The sequence below is a fragment of the Copadichromis virginalis genome, linkage group LG18 (genome assembly GCF_057382275.1).
Source record: "Copadichromis virginalis isolate Kocher_CV1m ecotype Utaka linkage group LG18, C_Virginalis_male_GT1.1, whole genome shotgun sequence".
Taxonomy (NCBI): Eukaryota; Metazoa; Chordata; class Actinopteri; order Cichliformes; family Cichlidae; genus Copadichromis; species Copadichromis virginalis.
In genome coordinates this window covers 2894493-2910777 of record NC_140635.1, presented here as the reverse complement: position 1 = coordinate 2910777, position 16285 = coordinate 2894493, and the positions used below count along the sequence as shown (strand labels likewise).

The 16285-nt window shown below is 40.4% G+C and overlaps 2 protein-coding genes across 2 annotated transcripts in view; one reads left to right on the top strand and one right to left on the bottom strand.

Annotated features, from left to right (window-relative positions):
* Window positions 1-16285, bottom strand: part of LOC146686914 (uncharacterized) — a 280227-nt gene that overhangs the window by 119528 nt on the left and 144414 nt on the right. The window lies entirely within an intron of this gene.
* Window positions 4231-15986, top strand: saga (S-antigen; retina and pineal gland (arrestin) a). The gene is made up of 16 exons (XM_085440132.1): window positions 4231-4434; window positions 6185-6267; window positions 8244-8304; window positions 8680-8724; window positions 9017-9216; window positions 9701-9760; window positions 9845-9912; window positions 10012-10147; window positions 10349-10433; window positions 10541-10613; window positions 11066-11203; window positions 11287-11364; window positions 11741-11755; window positions 11920-11972; window positions 12529-12538; window positions 15032-15986. The coding sequence occupies exons 2-16, from the start codon at window positions 6220-6222 to the stop codon at window positions 15156-15158; spliced, it is 1197 nt and encodes a 398-aa protein (XP_085296258.1). The 5' UTR covers window positions 4231-4434; window positions 6185-6219; the 3' UTR covers window positions 15159-15986.

Below are 16285 nucleotides of genomic sequence, written 5' to 3'. Positions count from 1 at the left end.
CACAAAAGTTTACAGGGCCTTTGCTGACATCTTGTCTTCTAGCTGCTGACTCAGCTCTTTCCAGACTGATGCAGCTGGAGTGGGTATTTTGCCATTTTGGACTATGGCCTCTTTTGAATTACAAAGAACTGCAAAAATGGAAACCTTGTCTACAGATGGCTTTCGAGGCATCTAAAAAAAAAAATTAAAAAAAAACACACACTATGATTATGATGGAGCAAAACGTGATTTCTGAACTATATATACAGCCAGGAGCAACCCCTCCCCCAAGTTCTCCACCAATCTACACTTTCATATTTTGTGGAATTATTGCTTTTAAGATGGAGCTATTGAATTTGTGAGTTTATTAAATTGAGTCTGAGTATTTAACCCATGTACTGTACAGCACTTTAGTCCAGTGTACTACATGTTTTAAAGTGCTTTAGAAACTTTTTTCTTGGACATTTTTGAAAACGTTTAACATTGAAAAAAAGTCCTTTTGATCCAGACAGTTAGCTATATCATGTATTAACTCAGTAACTAAAACCTCAGTATTTTAAACGTAAGCTTACCTTGTTCAGAAATCAGATGAACGCTGTTCTAAGAATCCTTCAGACACAGTAATGCCAAATAATAGTTTTTTCTGCCAGAAAATGTGTATTTGATGCAAAAGACTGCTAGCTTGTTCGTTTCTCAAAGTGTTCATGGGAGTGTAAAATGTTCAAATGTAGTTTTCAATAAAGTTTTTTTAATCCACTCTAAAAAAAATAAATCCTCAAGCATTTGCATCGTGGTTTTATGAACAAAAAGTGATTGAAGTAAAGAAATTGAAGTAAAAAAAAAAAAATACACTCATTACAAATTTAGCTGATTACATACAACAAGAGGGTTTTTTTAACAGAACTTTATTGAACAAGTGAACACACAAAGTGAAAGGTCATTTGAAAAAGACATTTTTCAGCAGTAAACCATAACAGAATATCTCAAATCATAGCAGCACAAACGTTAATTTTATCTGCACAAACGTAGCACTAAAAAAGTAGACCATTTTGGTTTGTTTTGGAGCAGTCTGGGGGGATGGTGACCTTTGAATGACCTATAAAATAAAGTTTAATATCTCGGAAACCATAGCAGCACAATCGCTAATTTTACCTGCACAAATCTGCACAAACGTAGCACTAACCGCTCCGCCTATTTGCCTTTACGTTTCAAGTGGGTGGGGGGTCAGCTTCACTCTGCTTCTCTCTCGCACTTTTTTTCGCTTCACTCTGCACGCGAGCCTTGTGCTTTATGCTGGGCAGAGGGGGGAGGGGCGGTAGTTACACTCAGTAGCACAGGAACAGAGCGGGAGAGAGAGAGAGAGCCAGGGACAACAACATTAGAAAGGTATAGTAATCATCCACAACTATTTTCGGTTGCAGATGATAAAGGATTCAGAAAGTTTATTCATGCAGGCCCATATGACAGAGAATATGCATCTTCTTTATGTTTTCATATTTTAATTTATATTTAATTGTGTTGTGGTTTGCAGTGTTTTGTGTTGTTTTCACTTTAAATTTGTAAAAGGAAAAAGCTGAAAATTTAAATAGTTAAAAGTTGAAATGTGAATAGTTGATTTTTGTATTATATGATTTATTTATTACATTTTATGTGGAGTGAATAAATAAAAGTATATTTACGGTGGCCCCTAGAGACAAAGCACATACAAACTTCAAATCACGTACGAACTCTGAAGCACATAAAAACTCAAAACACGTACAAAAGACAACAGAAGTGCTCCAGGATGCTGGGCGCAGTGTTGAGCCTTTGTTATCTTGTGGCTACACAAGCCAGCAAGTACCAACGACCGGATTTGGTGTGTGGTAGTAACAGGTAAATGAACTTTTTTTTAAAAATTATTTGAATATATATGAGTGCTTGTGTATAAATACACAAACAATACACACATGCTTTCAATTGTGTAATTTAAGTGATCTAGTAGCTCTGCTTTGGAAGTTCAGTTCATGCTAGAAATGTGTTTTGGTGTTTGTACGTGTTTTGTCTCTAGGGGCCACCGCATATATTTATATATAAACATATATAAATAAAACCACTTTTTTTATGTTAGTAATTCCTTTTGTGCGTAATTCTATATTATTGTTAATAATAAATTAATTAAAGCAACAAAACAACCTGAAGAGCCAGTTCGGAGCCAAAAGAGCCGGCTCTTTTTAGTGAGCCGAACCGAAAGAGCTGGATCTCTAAAAAGAGCCGGAAATCCCATCACTAGTGTCCAAGCATTTTGTCCCCTCCCCCCTTTTTATACCGCGCCCCCTGCAATGGCTCTGCGCCCCCCCTAGGGGGCGGGCCCCACACTTTGGGAAGGTCTGCACTAGACAATGATGCATGTTCAATCATCCAGGGAATCCTGAGGACTCAGATTATGTGTGTTTGTACTTTTTTCTATTTCTGGTTTTATTGTGTCTCTTGAATATTTTGAGTTTCTCTGTGGCGCAGCTCCTTGTAGCAGTTTGAGACCTGAGCCTTTGTGCCAGAGGCTTAAATTATCAATATACATGTAATTATTATGTATAACTCACTGCATACAGAAATATTTTGTCTGGGAAAACTTCTAAAGTATTTGAAATCTGCATATGAAAGAAAAATAAGTGTGTATATGCGTGTGTGTCTGTGTGTATGTGTGTGTTTGTTCACAGGTCTATATATAGGCAGAGTGATGCTGCTGAGCTTTAATCCACTGTTCTGCCTGTCAGCAGGTAAACAGACAGGTGGATTACTGCAGCACTTTCATCATCATTATTACACCGGAGATTACAGCAAGCACACACACACACACACACACACACACACACACACACACACACACACACACACACACACAGTCCCTATCAAAAGTCTGAACGTGTTTCCCTTTTTCTTTTAGTTTCACACTCAAAACCAAAGACTGTGAAATATAATAATTTGTCTCTGAAGAAGGAGTGTAAAGTAAACCCAACCTAAAACGTAGCGAGACAGATTTGATTGTGTTACAAAAAGTGTTACAAAAGTGGAAGAACTTTGATGAATCTGAACTGAAAAGCACTTTATACACATTAGTTTAGCGATAAAGTAAATAAATGAATGGCCTGTTTTAAAAAGCTTGTTCTGTTGTTGTTGTGTGCATGATTTATACCATGTGTTAAACACAGATTTTGGTTTTTGCCTCATTTCTGTCCTCCATAAATCACATGGTTAAAGGAGCATTGGCTTTGTTTAAATGTAAACGTTAACCACTGTCTGCTTATTATATGTCTGATGTCATCGGTCATTTCTGGGTCCGAACACTGAGAGTTAAAAAAGCTCCAATAAAATGTAGGTATAAAAAATAGTGAACAAAATAAGATGCTGACCACCGTGATGCTGAAACTGAGGCTCCTAAATGGAGACACCTTGGCTGAGTCCATCTTTTAAAATGGTAAATGGCCCTTATTTGTATAGCGCTTTACTAGTCCCTAAGGACCCCAAAGCGCTTTACATATCCAGTAATCCACCCATTCACACACACATTCACACACTGGTGATGGCAGCTACATTGTAGCCACAGCCGCCCTGGGGCGCACTGACAGAGGTGAGGCTGTCGGACACTGGCGCCACCGGGCCCTCTGACCACCACCAGTAGGCAACGGGTGAAGTGTCTCGCCCAAGGACACAACGACCGAGACTGTCCAAGCCGGGGCTCAAACCGACAACCTTCCAATTACAAGGCAAACTCCCAACTCTTGAGCCACGATCGCCCCACTTTTAGATACAGTCTATGCATTTTTTTTTTACTCAGAAAAAAACCAAGCAAAAATGTTTAAGTGAAGCAAATATGTACAATTAAACCCAAAAGTAATCAATTAACACTTTTAATAAAGGATGTTTATAATAAATCTTATAATACAGATTATTATTTATTATCAGTCATTAACTTATTTTGTTAATGCTCATCCTTATTTTACATCACTTTCAAAACCTTCCACTGCATGAGCTGAAGTGCATAAATACATTTGCCCTGACAGAAATAATTCAGCACCTTAAATGTATAAACCTGATGAAAGCTGAATGGGTTAAAAGAGATAACGTGAAGTAAAACACAGGGTGAAAGCACGTTTTGTTCCCTGCACCTCCTCACTCTGTCACGTCTGTCGGTCTAATCCAGCCTCGTTGTGCTGACCGAGGATAACCAGCTTCAATCCTCTCAGTCAGCTCATTCACTGAAGTCTGTCTCTGTCTGTCTGTCCATCTGTCTGCGCGTGGAGGTTTGTAGGTGAAGAAAGTGGGAGGGAGGTCCTCAGGGCTGGTCAAAGTTCACCGCTGGGTCACCTGATTGGCTGAGAGAAGCTGTGAAGGACAGCAGGCATTTACATATAGAGCCTCGGGGACAGACTCCTGTCTCCTCCTCTGATCCAGCCTCGGCACACCTGCGCACCACAGGTGAGTCCTCTGACACATCCAAGGTGTTCCTGTTTTATATTTACATTTGTAGATCCTGGAGGGTCTTTCAGATTAAACCTGTCGAGGTACCTGTCAGTACAAAAGGAACAGTTATTAAACTGAGCTGCTAAAGTTTCCTCCAGGAGCCCTGAAAAGGAGAAAAAGCCTGTGATTCCAACAAAGACAGAGAGAGAGACAGAGAGAGCTCTGCTGTGAGAAACTTTAAAGACCAAACCAAAACAACAAAACGTGACACTTTATTTAATATCCTCAAAATTTCCCCTTGTGGGACTAATAAAGGTATCTTATCTATCTTATCTTAAAACAAAAAAAGTTCTTCTGCTTCTGTTTTATTATTCAGTTTTATAAACTAAAATAGACACAATTATCTTCAAAGTTCAGGATCAAAGGTTTCATGTTCAAGCTTAGAAATAAATAAAATACATAATTAAAACTCACTTTATCTGATTATTTGGGTGAAGTTTGTCACTTGGTTTTTTGTCACTTAATTTAAGACAAATATGGTTTTCAGGACTCAAATTAAAAAAAGTTTGTCCCTGAGTTTAAAAAGTAAATGTTTATTCTTCATATTGTAGGATAAATAAAACTAAAATTAAATAAAACTAACTGGGCTACACATGTGACATGTTTTATTTCTAAGCAAAAAATGATTTCTGGGACTTCAGACACATTTATGACTGAGCTTAAGAAACTACAGATTTCTCAAATTGTGGATGTTTTTTGTTTTTTTTTGCTGATTAGTTTTGATGTCATGAGAAATTATTTTGCATTAAAAAATCATCTTATTTCAGTCAGATTTTGGAATACAAATGAGTAGCACTGACACGTGCTCTTTATTCAGTTGTTGTAATTATTGGAAGTACAAAGTTTCTTCGTGGATGCAGACTTCCTCACGTTGCCCTGGACTGATTTTGAAGATGTCTGCAGGTGTAGCTTTCACTGAGACGAGGTCACAGACTTCTGAGAAGGTTTTAACAGGATTAACTGAGTTAAGTCTGATCAAACCTCTCGGTTATCTCAGGGTAATTAAATCAGCAAGGAGAAATCGTTTATCCGTGTGGATGGACAAACAAACAAAGACATAGATAAATAACACATCGTTAGTGAAAATGTGTCTTTTTGTACATATAATTCCATCCACCCGTCCATCCATGCATCCATCCATCCATCCATCCTCTTCTGCTTTCAGTTCAGGGTGATAGGTGGGGTACACCCTGGTGTCTATCGCAGGGCTTGTGTAAGAATAAATATGTACCTGAATGAACTTACAGTCCACATGTACATTGTGACAAACTGACTCATATTTCTCCCTGATTAACTTCCTGTTTTCTTCATCTTTGGTGTCCAAATCTCTCCTGGTTACTTTGAATCATCAGCAAAACATGTTTCTAGCAGTGTCACAGGAACTACTGACTACTTCTATTTTCAATTAGTGAAAATGTTTCTCACTGGCGATTTTTATGGAAACTGGCTTTTTTTTAGTGAAAGATATAACTGAGGTGTGTTTGCTCACACGTGGAGGACAAAGACAATATTTGGTTGGCAAGAAAAGGTTTTACAGATTTTTAGTTCACCATCAACTTGACATTTTGTTACTTTGTTGAGTAAATCAAGAATCAGACAGAATGGAGGTGAAAATATGGAATTTGTTTTCAAACATTCTGAGTTTTTAGACGTTGCTGTGATGTCGCACGCTTTGTCAGTCAAGTTATTCCCTTCTTTCATTCAGGCACCGCGGACCAGCCTCCTTCAGTCTGAACCAAGATGAGCCCCAAAAATGTGATTTTCAAGAAGGTTTGCAAGGACAAGTCGGTGAGCTGGTTGAGTTTTCTCAGTAAAATTAGAACCGTGAGTGTTTTCCTGAAAGGATTTTCCAGACTGAAAGGAGCTGACAGTCATTTTCATTCATGACTGTCAGCTGAAATGTTGTCATACAACTAAACTGCATTCTCTGATATTTATCAATGAAAAGCTTCATTTTCAAGACTTTTCTTTTTCTTTTGCTTCTTCCTCGTCCTTTTCTTTTCAACTCTGTACATCTACACTTTTGTTTTTGTTTTAGCCACATGACAAAGAGACACATTTACAGAAGCCAGAATCGTCTCATACGCTTGTTTTTGCCATTATAGAATTTCTGTTAAGAGATTTTTAATTTGGGAAACAGGTGGAGGTGAACCTGAATCATTTAAAGGTTGCCTCCCATTTGACCTTAGAACTGAAGAAGCTTCTCGGATGAGAGGTGAAACGTCTTCAAGCAACTTAAAGAAGTCCAGACGCTTTTCTTTGCAAGCTCCTTTGACTAAAGGTTGCCTCATTGCCTCACTGTGAGATCTATCATCAAAGGTTCTCTGAGCCTTAAACCTGTCTGAATGTGTCGTATTGTCAGTGTTAAGCTCGTCACCGGTGACGACCTCAGGGCATTAATCCAAACCCCGATGTTGCAATAAGCCCAACCCTAATAGCTGAGATTCTTAAATCTAACAAAGCAAACAGTTAAAACAAAACTTCAAATGTATAAATAGTAACAAGTCTCAGCTTTGAGGTGAGCGATGGAAGTGGCGAGCAAAGAATTCTTTTTATTGGCTGAAGCCTGGAACCAATCATCAGCAACAAAAGACAAGTGATGTCATTTGTATGTAGTCATGGCTTTATGGTTAAATTGTGGCACAGGCCTAAATCTAACTGCCACAGTGGCATTCTACCACCAGCAGTAATATCCTGTGTAATCACACTACACTGACCAGCACAACGAGGATGTCCCAGTGAGGAAGCAGGCTGTGGTTGGAGTGGAAATATAACTCTTCTGTGTATAGAAGACATCATTTCCGACGCCCTTCTCTCTCTCCAGAGTTTCAATGAAAGTAACTTTAATTCTGTGAAGCAGCTCAGCTCACTGATCCTCTGAAGGTCGACACGACAACGTGAGCTGATTTATGATGGCTTTATTGCAGCGAGGGCTTCGCTCTGTTTATCGAGCACATGTCTGACCTCAGTACAGTCTGTGCTGAGCTCTGTCAGATAAGATGAGGCCTTCTCCCACAGGCTGGGAACACCTGGATAACAAAAACATCATGCCTGTCGGAAATGCTAACGCTCAGGTGACACTGCTGGAGAGCGCTTTGTCTTTTATGAATTATTAGAAAAGATATGAATCTGAATAAATAATAACAAAGAATGAATTATTCATTATATGTTAACTTCATATTTACCAAAATGCTTCCATCGCTTTAGCGTTTGCAGTTTGTCTGTTTCACATCAGTCTGAATATTATCGAGTTTTTAATGTAAACATTTTTTTCTAATTTTTTTTCATTATTTTCATTTTTAAAACAATATTCTTGTTCAGTTATTCTAAATAAACAACAACAAAACAACAGAAACAATGAATATGTCATCAGCTGGTCAGTCTCATCACACAGTTTCTGCTGAAAGGCTGAATTCACTTTAGAATTATCAGCTGAAAGTTTCTTGACTGATATGTTTCCTCTGACCTCGCCTCTAACTTCTTTCGAGTGTGTGGGAGTCCCTCCAACCAGCCCACGTGTACTTTCTGCATTCGTTTGTTCTTCAGGAGGATCAGATATCAGACCTGTTGTGATGCCGACTCGGATTTATTAGTTGAGCTATGTCTCACCTGAGCTGCAGGTGTCTGGACTCAGATCACGGTCATTGTAGACCTCGGTCATTAAGCAAATTGGAGCAGACAAACTGGACAAACTGAGGTGTGTTTAGCATCAGCGGGTGATGCTTCCTGGATGTGGTGTTTCAAGACTTTCTTTCCTCCTTCAGGTTGGAGTCTACATGGGGAAAAGAGACTTTGTGGACCGTGTTGATTCTGTGGAACCACTGGGTGAGTCTGTTGTTTAAATGGGGGAAAAACCTCGACATTGCCTGTGATGTAGCGCGCACCCCAGCACTGATGCTGCAGAGCCTTTGGCTTGTTTGGGGTTTTTCTGTTCAGTTGAATTTTCTGTGTAATTTACTGAACTCAAAGTTGAGAATAGAAACATGACAGCTGGACTTCTGGTAAATCAAACAAATAATCAAAGTAAATAACCAGCACAAATTAAAATAAATGGCATCTATATTGTCCAGCTATATTAGCATATGGATTGAGACTTTATTGCATCTGTTTATGTCTTTACGTTGCTGTTTGAATATTTTGATCATCCTTTTACATGAAAGTGTAAATTTGTTTTATTGAAAATCTAATTTTTACCACTAGATGGCGTCATCCTCGTTGACCCGGAGGCCCTGCAGGGGAGGAAAGGTCTGTACAAAACACCAGAGCTCATTTTATTGGACAGTTTCTTTTGCATTTATGTCCATGGCCACAGCCACACTGGATTAAAAGAGTTACATTTAGATTCATTATTTTAGCTGCAGTTTCCTGATACTCAGCCTGACGGGTCTTTGAAAAGTTGCTTCTCATTGTTTTTTGGTTAAATATGAAAATAACGAAATCGCTGCCTACCTGACTGTTTGAACTCGGATTCAAAGAGATTCCAGTCATATAAATATAAAGGAGATTTTTGAACTGATTTGTCTCTTCTGCCCTCTAGTGTTTGTCACGCTGTCGTGCACCTTCCGCTACGGCAGAGATGACATGGATGTGATGGGAATCGCCTTCCGCAGGGAGCTGTACCTGGCCACCCGGCAGGTGTACCCGCCCCTGCAGGACCGCGAGAAGGGTATCCACACCAGAGTCCAGGCCAAGCTCCTGCGCAAGCTGGGAAACAACTCATACCCGTTCTTCTTCGAGGTGACACTTCAGCGGCACTGCAGACAGGCAGAAACTTCAAATAGAAATAAACTGAAAACAGCCAAAGTCCTGAGTTTAAATCTGCTGAAGTAAGCAGGGGAAAGTACTCAGAGATGGATGAGATGAAGACAAAAAAATCCTTTTAAGCACACAGTGCAACATGGACAGGAACTACAGCCTTAGGAGAAAATCATATAGACATTCAGGTGCATGCATGTTGGGTTAAAGTCATGTTTTTGCCAAATCTCAGGTGTGTGGTGAGATTTTGTGGCAGAAAGAATAAGAATAACTGAGACGGCTCGACGTTCTGCTACCTGAGCTGAACGTTAAGGCCCAGTGTGGTGACATCATCACTGTAACCGTTAAGGACAAGTGACTGGTTCATGGATCACAGACAGACGTTAACATGCTGGCACATAAGAGGAAATGAATGGTTCTGTCTCAGTCTCCATACAGTCCATACGTTTGTTTTTCTTCTTTGCAGTTCCCCGATAACCTGCCGTGCTCAGTGGCCCTGCAGCCAGCACCCAGTGATGTCGGAAAGGTAAGATTCAAACTCATGAGTCAGCAGTGATGACACGGATGCCTCGCAGGCTGGTGAAGCATTCTCGTCTCTCCTCTTCTGCAGCAATGTGCTGTGGAGTTTGAGATTAAGGCGTTCAGCGCTGAGAGCCAGGACGCCAAAGTACGCAAACGGTGAGTGTCAGCGGGTCCGATCGGACGGTAGGAGCCGGGAACACAGCTGGAAGTGAACAATATCTAATGTGGATGATTTTGTCCTCTTTGGTACAACAGGAGCACAGTGAAGCTGATGCTCAGGAAGGTGCAGTACGCTCCGGAGGGCGAGGGGATAGCGCCCTCTGTCGAGACCACCAGGGACTTTGTCATGTCGGACAAACCGCTGCAAGTCAAGGCCAGTTTGGACAAAGAGGTGGGTCCAAAGTCTGAAGCTTCAGTTGATCAGATACTTCATAGCTTTGGCGTGTTTTTATCTGCTACTCGAACATGAAGGGTTTGGCGGGTTTTCATTGTTGGTTTCTGCGACTTTTTTCCCTTTTCAACTAGTTTTTGATCAGTTTCAGGGAATAATCCTGACACTGCTCACGTCCTCCGACCCTGTGTCCTGTTTCAGGTTTACTATCACGGTGAGCCCATCAAAGTTCACGTTAGCGTCACAAACAACTCCAGCAAGAACATCAAGAACATCATCCTCTCCGGTAAACGCGACACTTAAGAGCTCATTTTATTTCTCAGAGGTTCATGTGGAAACACATCAGAGTTGATGTCTTAAACATCATGTCTTTTTGTGTCTTGTCTTTCCCAGTTGACCAGATTGCCAACGTGGTTTTGTACTCCAATGACAGCTATGCCAAATGTGTGGATATCGAGGATTCTGGGTAAAAGTCAGGACACACTGAACTCATCATCTTACCTGTATCGTGCAGTTTATCTTTTTCTCCCAAAAAGAAAAACTGACTTCCACACGAGCAGGTTAATCATTAGATATTGAAATATTATTTTTATCCTTTTATCCTTTTTAGGATCTATAAATTTGAACAAAGTGGACAGAAAATACAGACGCTTCCTTCAGTTGTTTGATCTGAACCATTGCAATCCACTTTTAATCAGAATCGATTCGAATGAACAAGGATCAAATTGTTTATTGTGCTTTTCATCATATTGTTAGACACCGTCAGGTTCATTGTACCTTATAGTTCTGATCTTTTAAAGTAAATTAACAGGACTTCTCAGAATTTTGTAAAAAATGTAACATTAAATTTTGCTGATATTTTAACCTTTTGATTATTTTGTGTGTTTCCTTTAAAGCTTATCTGTTCTTTCTTGTCAGGGACTCGGTGTCTCCTGGAGCGACGCTGCAGAAAGTCTACACGATGCTGCCTCTGCTGGCCAACAACAGGGAGAGGAGGGGCATCGCTCTGGATGGCAAACTGAAGCATGAAGACACCAACCTGGCCTCCTCGAGCATGTGAGCAGTCAGTCAGCTCCAAACGCTGATGCTCAGTTAGAATTTTTAAAAAAAGATGCTTTCAATCGTTTTTTCCGTTTCAGTGTCAAAGACGGCGTGCTGAAGGAGGTTCTGGGGATCATGGTCTCGTACAGAGTCATGGTGAAGCTCATCGTTGGAGGGTCAGTCTCTCCTCTTCATGTGTTTGAAATGTGGCTTCATTTCTTTTAGTATCCTGAAAAGTGTTTTGCATTTCTGAGGATGAGATAAAAAGCAGGCAGATGATGAGCGGGCAGAGCCAGTGTTGCTCTCATCGTCTATTTGCTTTGATTTTCTTTGATTCGTTGTGGTGCTCACTGCTGCTTAAGAGCTCCAATTTTCTTCATGTTACTCTGATAAATCTGAGCCAACCTGTGACCTGAGTATCCTAAAAATGTGCGTAGAGGAATGAAAAGCACTGAAACTGAATGTACTCGTGTTCAAACGTCCTGTCCTTGTTGTCACTGCATGTAAACGTGTTTCTATTTGCTCTGATCTTTGTCTCCAACACGCTCACAGGATGATGGGCTCGAGGTGAGTTCATGTGTCCTTGTTTTCACTGATAGTTACTACGATGTTCAGTTTCTAGGATCAGCAGTATTGCTCAACATGAGCTGAAGACACTCAGCAAACTGCTGCAGGATGAATCAGACATTAAATGATGAGACAGAAATGTTTGTTCTGCTTTTACTCTGCAGCGAGGTCGGTCTGGAAGTTCCCTTCAAACTGATGCACACCAAACCAGACGCAGGTAAAACTGCAAATGTCCTCATGTTTACAGCAGCTGTGCACATCTGTACCACTGCAGGTTCTTTACTTCAAAAGTCAAACCAGATCATTATATAGACAATATTATATCAGTATAACACATATGCTTATATACAGTTTTATATATGTATTAAAAGAAGTTAAGTTGCAAAAAAAAAACAGTTAAAGAAATGTAAAATTTTCCAGCGTGAGTAACTCAGCATGAAAGGAAAAGATTTCCTGAATCCTCAGTGGTTCTCAAAGTGGGAGGTAACGCCCTCTGTTGGGTCTTAAAAGAACTGCAGTTTATTTTCATAGTAAACCGATTTCAAGTGAAAACAGATCAAATAAATTAGTCAAGTCTTAAATGTCAACATTAAAGATTCGACTAAGGTGGATATCAGATAACAAAGGGTTTAAATTTAAGGTTTGGTTGGGCCAGATCTGAAACTGGTCCGTGTGAAGTTCAGGAGAGACGCTCAGAGAAAACAAAGTTGTGTTCATTTTGTAGAAATTTGTTCAAACTTCTTTGTTTGTTTTTTCTTTATTGCTGCCATCAGTGAAGGAGAGGTAAATATGCAAAATAATTTCTGTTTATCTGGTCGTGTGTAACTTTGAAACATGTTTTCCATCGACACAGCACTGGTGCGTAATCCACAACATGTCGATAGCTCTGCTGGAAACACTTGCATGAGTACCTACTGCAAGAATATTAACAACTGAAAAAAAGTTAAATTTAAAAAGAATATAAACAATGATTTTATCCCCGTGGAAGACACCCTGAATTGTTCTAGTGATTATGCGCCGTGTTGGTTGGAAGAGACTGAAGCAGTGAACACGATCGAGTCAGAGGCAGCAGATTAGCTGAGGATGAACATCGTCATGCTTATTGTGCCCGATGTTGCTTTTGTTCCTTTATATCCAGGGACAGGATTGAGTTTCAGGATCTTTATCTCTTCATCAGCATTTTTAAGGGCTTCCTCTCTGCCAGCTCCTGTCCTCATCAGCAGTATCAGCTTCCCTTTGTTTGTTCTTCAGTGTTCGGTGTCTTTGTGTCCTCTTTCCTCCACAGTGTGAGAAATGGCTGAGAGGTCAATCCAGTCTTTTTATTTCCATCTTTTCCTTCACATCAGTCGATCAGATTACCAGAGTGACAGAGCAGATTAAAACCGAAGAAAAGCCCAGATAAGAAAAAGTTCATCAGATTAGAAACAAAAATGGAAAATAATGAGGACTCCTAGTCGAAGACAGCTAACTGAACATCCTCTCTGAGAGAATCTTTTCAATCACATAATGATGTCATTTAAGACAAACGGGGCCTCGTTTATCTTCGGTCACGTGATGTTCTGAAGCACGATACGGGCCTCGGCACAGGCTTCATTTGGACACGCACCTTTGCTTGACAACGACTTCGGGGCTTCAGTGTCAGACGTAACATCACGCTTGGAAACAAAAAGCTAACACAGCTGGTTGGAAGCTCTGTGTGGCCTCCCTGACACGTTTTCTGGTTTATTCATAGCAGAACATGTGAAGAAACTGAAAATACCACCTTAAAGCTCTGTCAGGATGGCAGTAATCTAATACTTTTTACAGTATGTGGTTGGAGGAGGACAAAAAACGCCAAACAAACACTAACAAGTATTTTGTTTTACTGTTAATGTAAAAAAAAAGGTTCATGGTTTTTAAGTTCCCTCCATTGTCACAGCAAACCAGTGATAAAATGTGGACAAGTTTAAAACTGAAAACAAGGTGAAGGTTAGAAAGTTGTACCCACCGAAACTGCCAATCACGCGCTTCACGTTCAAGTTCTCCAAGCTTTTTAACTTTTTTCCTGAAATAATTTCTAATTCTTCTGATTCCCTCAGTGCTGAAGAGATGAAGACTTGGGAAAAATACTGCTAAAAACCATCTCTTTCTCCTTTTTAGGATGAATCTCAGCATGTTTCATTATTGTGGATGAATGGGTCACAGCGTAAAGCGGGAGAAAAATCTCCTTCACACAGTCTAGTATATGTGACTAGATGGTAAAAACAGTAAAAGTTTACTAAGAGTCGTGCTGATGTGGTCTGAGGTCAGACACATCTGGGCTGCGTCAGTTCAGCTGCAGCAGATGTTGTGTGGGCTGTTTGTGGGTCAGATGCCACCTCAAACCTGACATACAGCGATTGTGAGGTGGACCTGGGCTCCATCGGTTAACACAAGGCCAAACGTGACAAAGAAGAAACGGGAAATACATCAAAGTGTTGCTCTGTGGATGCTCAGCTGAAGTCTCAGGCTACGTTCACACTGCAGGCGACTTTTCTGACCCTGTGCGACCCATATCCCATCATGGTGTGACGGCGTGAACGGCACAAATCCGATATTTTCAAATCCGACCTGGGTCACTTTCGTATGTGACACTGAATCCGATACATATCTGATGTTTCAGAAAGCGACTGCTGTTTGATGGTCATGTTGCATTAAATCCGTCTTTTACATCACTGACACAAGACAGACGCCAATTATCAGCCCCGGAGAAGACAAACGAGAAAGCATGGCGGCGTGTTTGCTGGCTCCATACATACCTCTGCACGGAGGCAGCAGCCACTGCTCCAACAAGGCCATTGTTAAAGCACGGGCTCTCTTTTTTTCTGTGTCCTTCTTTCTCTAATGAATCTGACAAAATTCTGTCAGTTACGACTGTGCAGAAATTGACAGACTGCTGCAACAACACCTACTAACTCTGTAGCCGCCATTTTTACTTCCGTAAACAGAGCGCACTGAGTACGACCTCTTCTTTTGCGCATGCGGGCCGCTTTGAGGGCTGTGAACCGTTCACACTAGAGTACGTTTGCTGTCACATTTTATTTGTAGGGTAAGAAACCAGACAAAATAATTGGATTTAATCAAAAAATCGGAATTGAGCATCAGGACCGGCAGCGTGAACGTAGACTAAGTCTGTAGTTTGTGCTGTCTCGTTTCCCAGCTTTCCCCATCCTGCTCTGTGTCCCTGATGTGATAACTGTAGGGCTGATGTGCTGCTTTAAACACTAACTTTCTCTGAAACGCTGCTGCTGTCTGTAGTGAGCAGGAGGAGGAGATTGTGTTCGAGGAATTCAAGCGCTCCTACCTGAAGGGGATCATCGGCGATGATGACGACGAGGAAGGCAACGTTTCGGGTGGTGACGACATGGCGCCCAAAGAGAAATAGAGGAGAGAGAGTGAAAGAGGGTGAAACAAAGAATGCTGGGAGTTTGAGTTTGTGCTAGAAAAAGATTTAAAGGCGCATACCTGTGGTTGTGCATGTTTAACCTTCAGGTGTATTTTACATCACTGCAGGATGTTTTCATCCATCATCTCTATTTGATCTTCTGCTCGGTCTCCTTCAAGCTCCTGAGGAAACAAATATCTGTTTAGGTTCCAGATTTTGTGCTTTTGTTCATCAGGGCATAGCTGAAAAAACAAACCGGTGACCTAAAGCGAGATAAATGCGGCACAAACCTGCAGTGCTGCAGAATCACTTTGAGTTATTACCTTTGTAACTGCTAGTAAACACGTGGTTTCAGCCAGATTCAGAAATAAATAAATCCAACGTCTAAACCAATAGTCAGAGTCTTTAGACACCAGTGGACTTCAGATGTTAACATCAGATCTGAGGACAGAAAAAAGACTTGGTGACAAATAATTTGAAGCTAGCATCCTGTTAAAATGCAGAACCACAGAAATGATCCTGATATTAAAAGTTTAAAAAAATCCTTTAACATTATTTAAAGGTTTGTTGTGTAGTGCTTTTGTTTTTTGGCTCCACTCTTCATGTTCAGATTTAAAGTCATTTCTGTGTCTTTTGAAAACTGCTGCAGACAGTTTCTGTTTTAATGAGGCTGAAACTGATTATAAAGGTGTTTCTGACTTTGAGTTCAGATTTACTGTAGAGACACTGATGTAGAAGGATCAATTCAATCTGGCCCTCAAACCAGACGTGTTTGTGCGACAGTGCACGTTTAAATCTGACAATAAAGCTAATTTATTCATTTCTTTGTTTCTTTGCTCATTTTCTGGTTTAAAGTTCTGAATGGCTGAAATGTGGGCGGGGCAGGAGCCGACGACTGGATCCAGCTGTTGTGTTACTGAGTCTTTATCTTACAATATAAAGTGCCGTGAGGCGACTGTTGTTGTGATTTGGTGCGATAAATAATGAAACTAAATTGAATGAAATGTTAAATAGATGAAGGATGTGGAAAATATGGCTTCAGTCTCGGTCCTTCTCACCACTGTACAATAAATATTAAACCTGTTTATTTGTTAGTATATTTAATCAAAGTGTATTTACCTTCATAT

Coding starts and splice junctions, on each gene's coding strand:
- saga (XM_085440132.1), top strand. CDS start 6,220: ATGAGCCCCAAAAATGTGATTTTCAAGAAGGTTTGCAAGGACAAGTCG. Junction 8,305..8,679: donor TGATTCTGTGGAACCACTGG/GTGAGTCTGTTG, acceptor TTTTACCACTAG/ATGGCGTCATCCTCGTTGAC. Junction 10,434..10,540: donor CAAGAACATCATCCTCTCCG/GTAAACGCGACA, acceptor TGTCTTTCCCAG/TTGACCAGATTGCCAACGTG.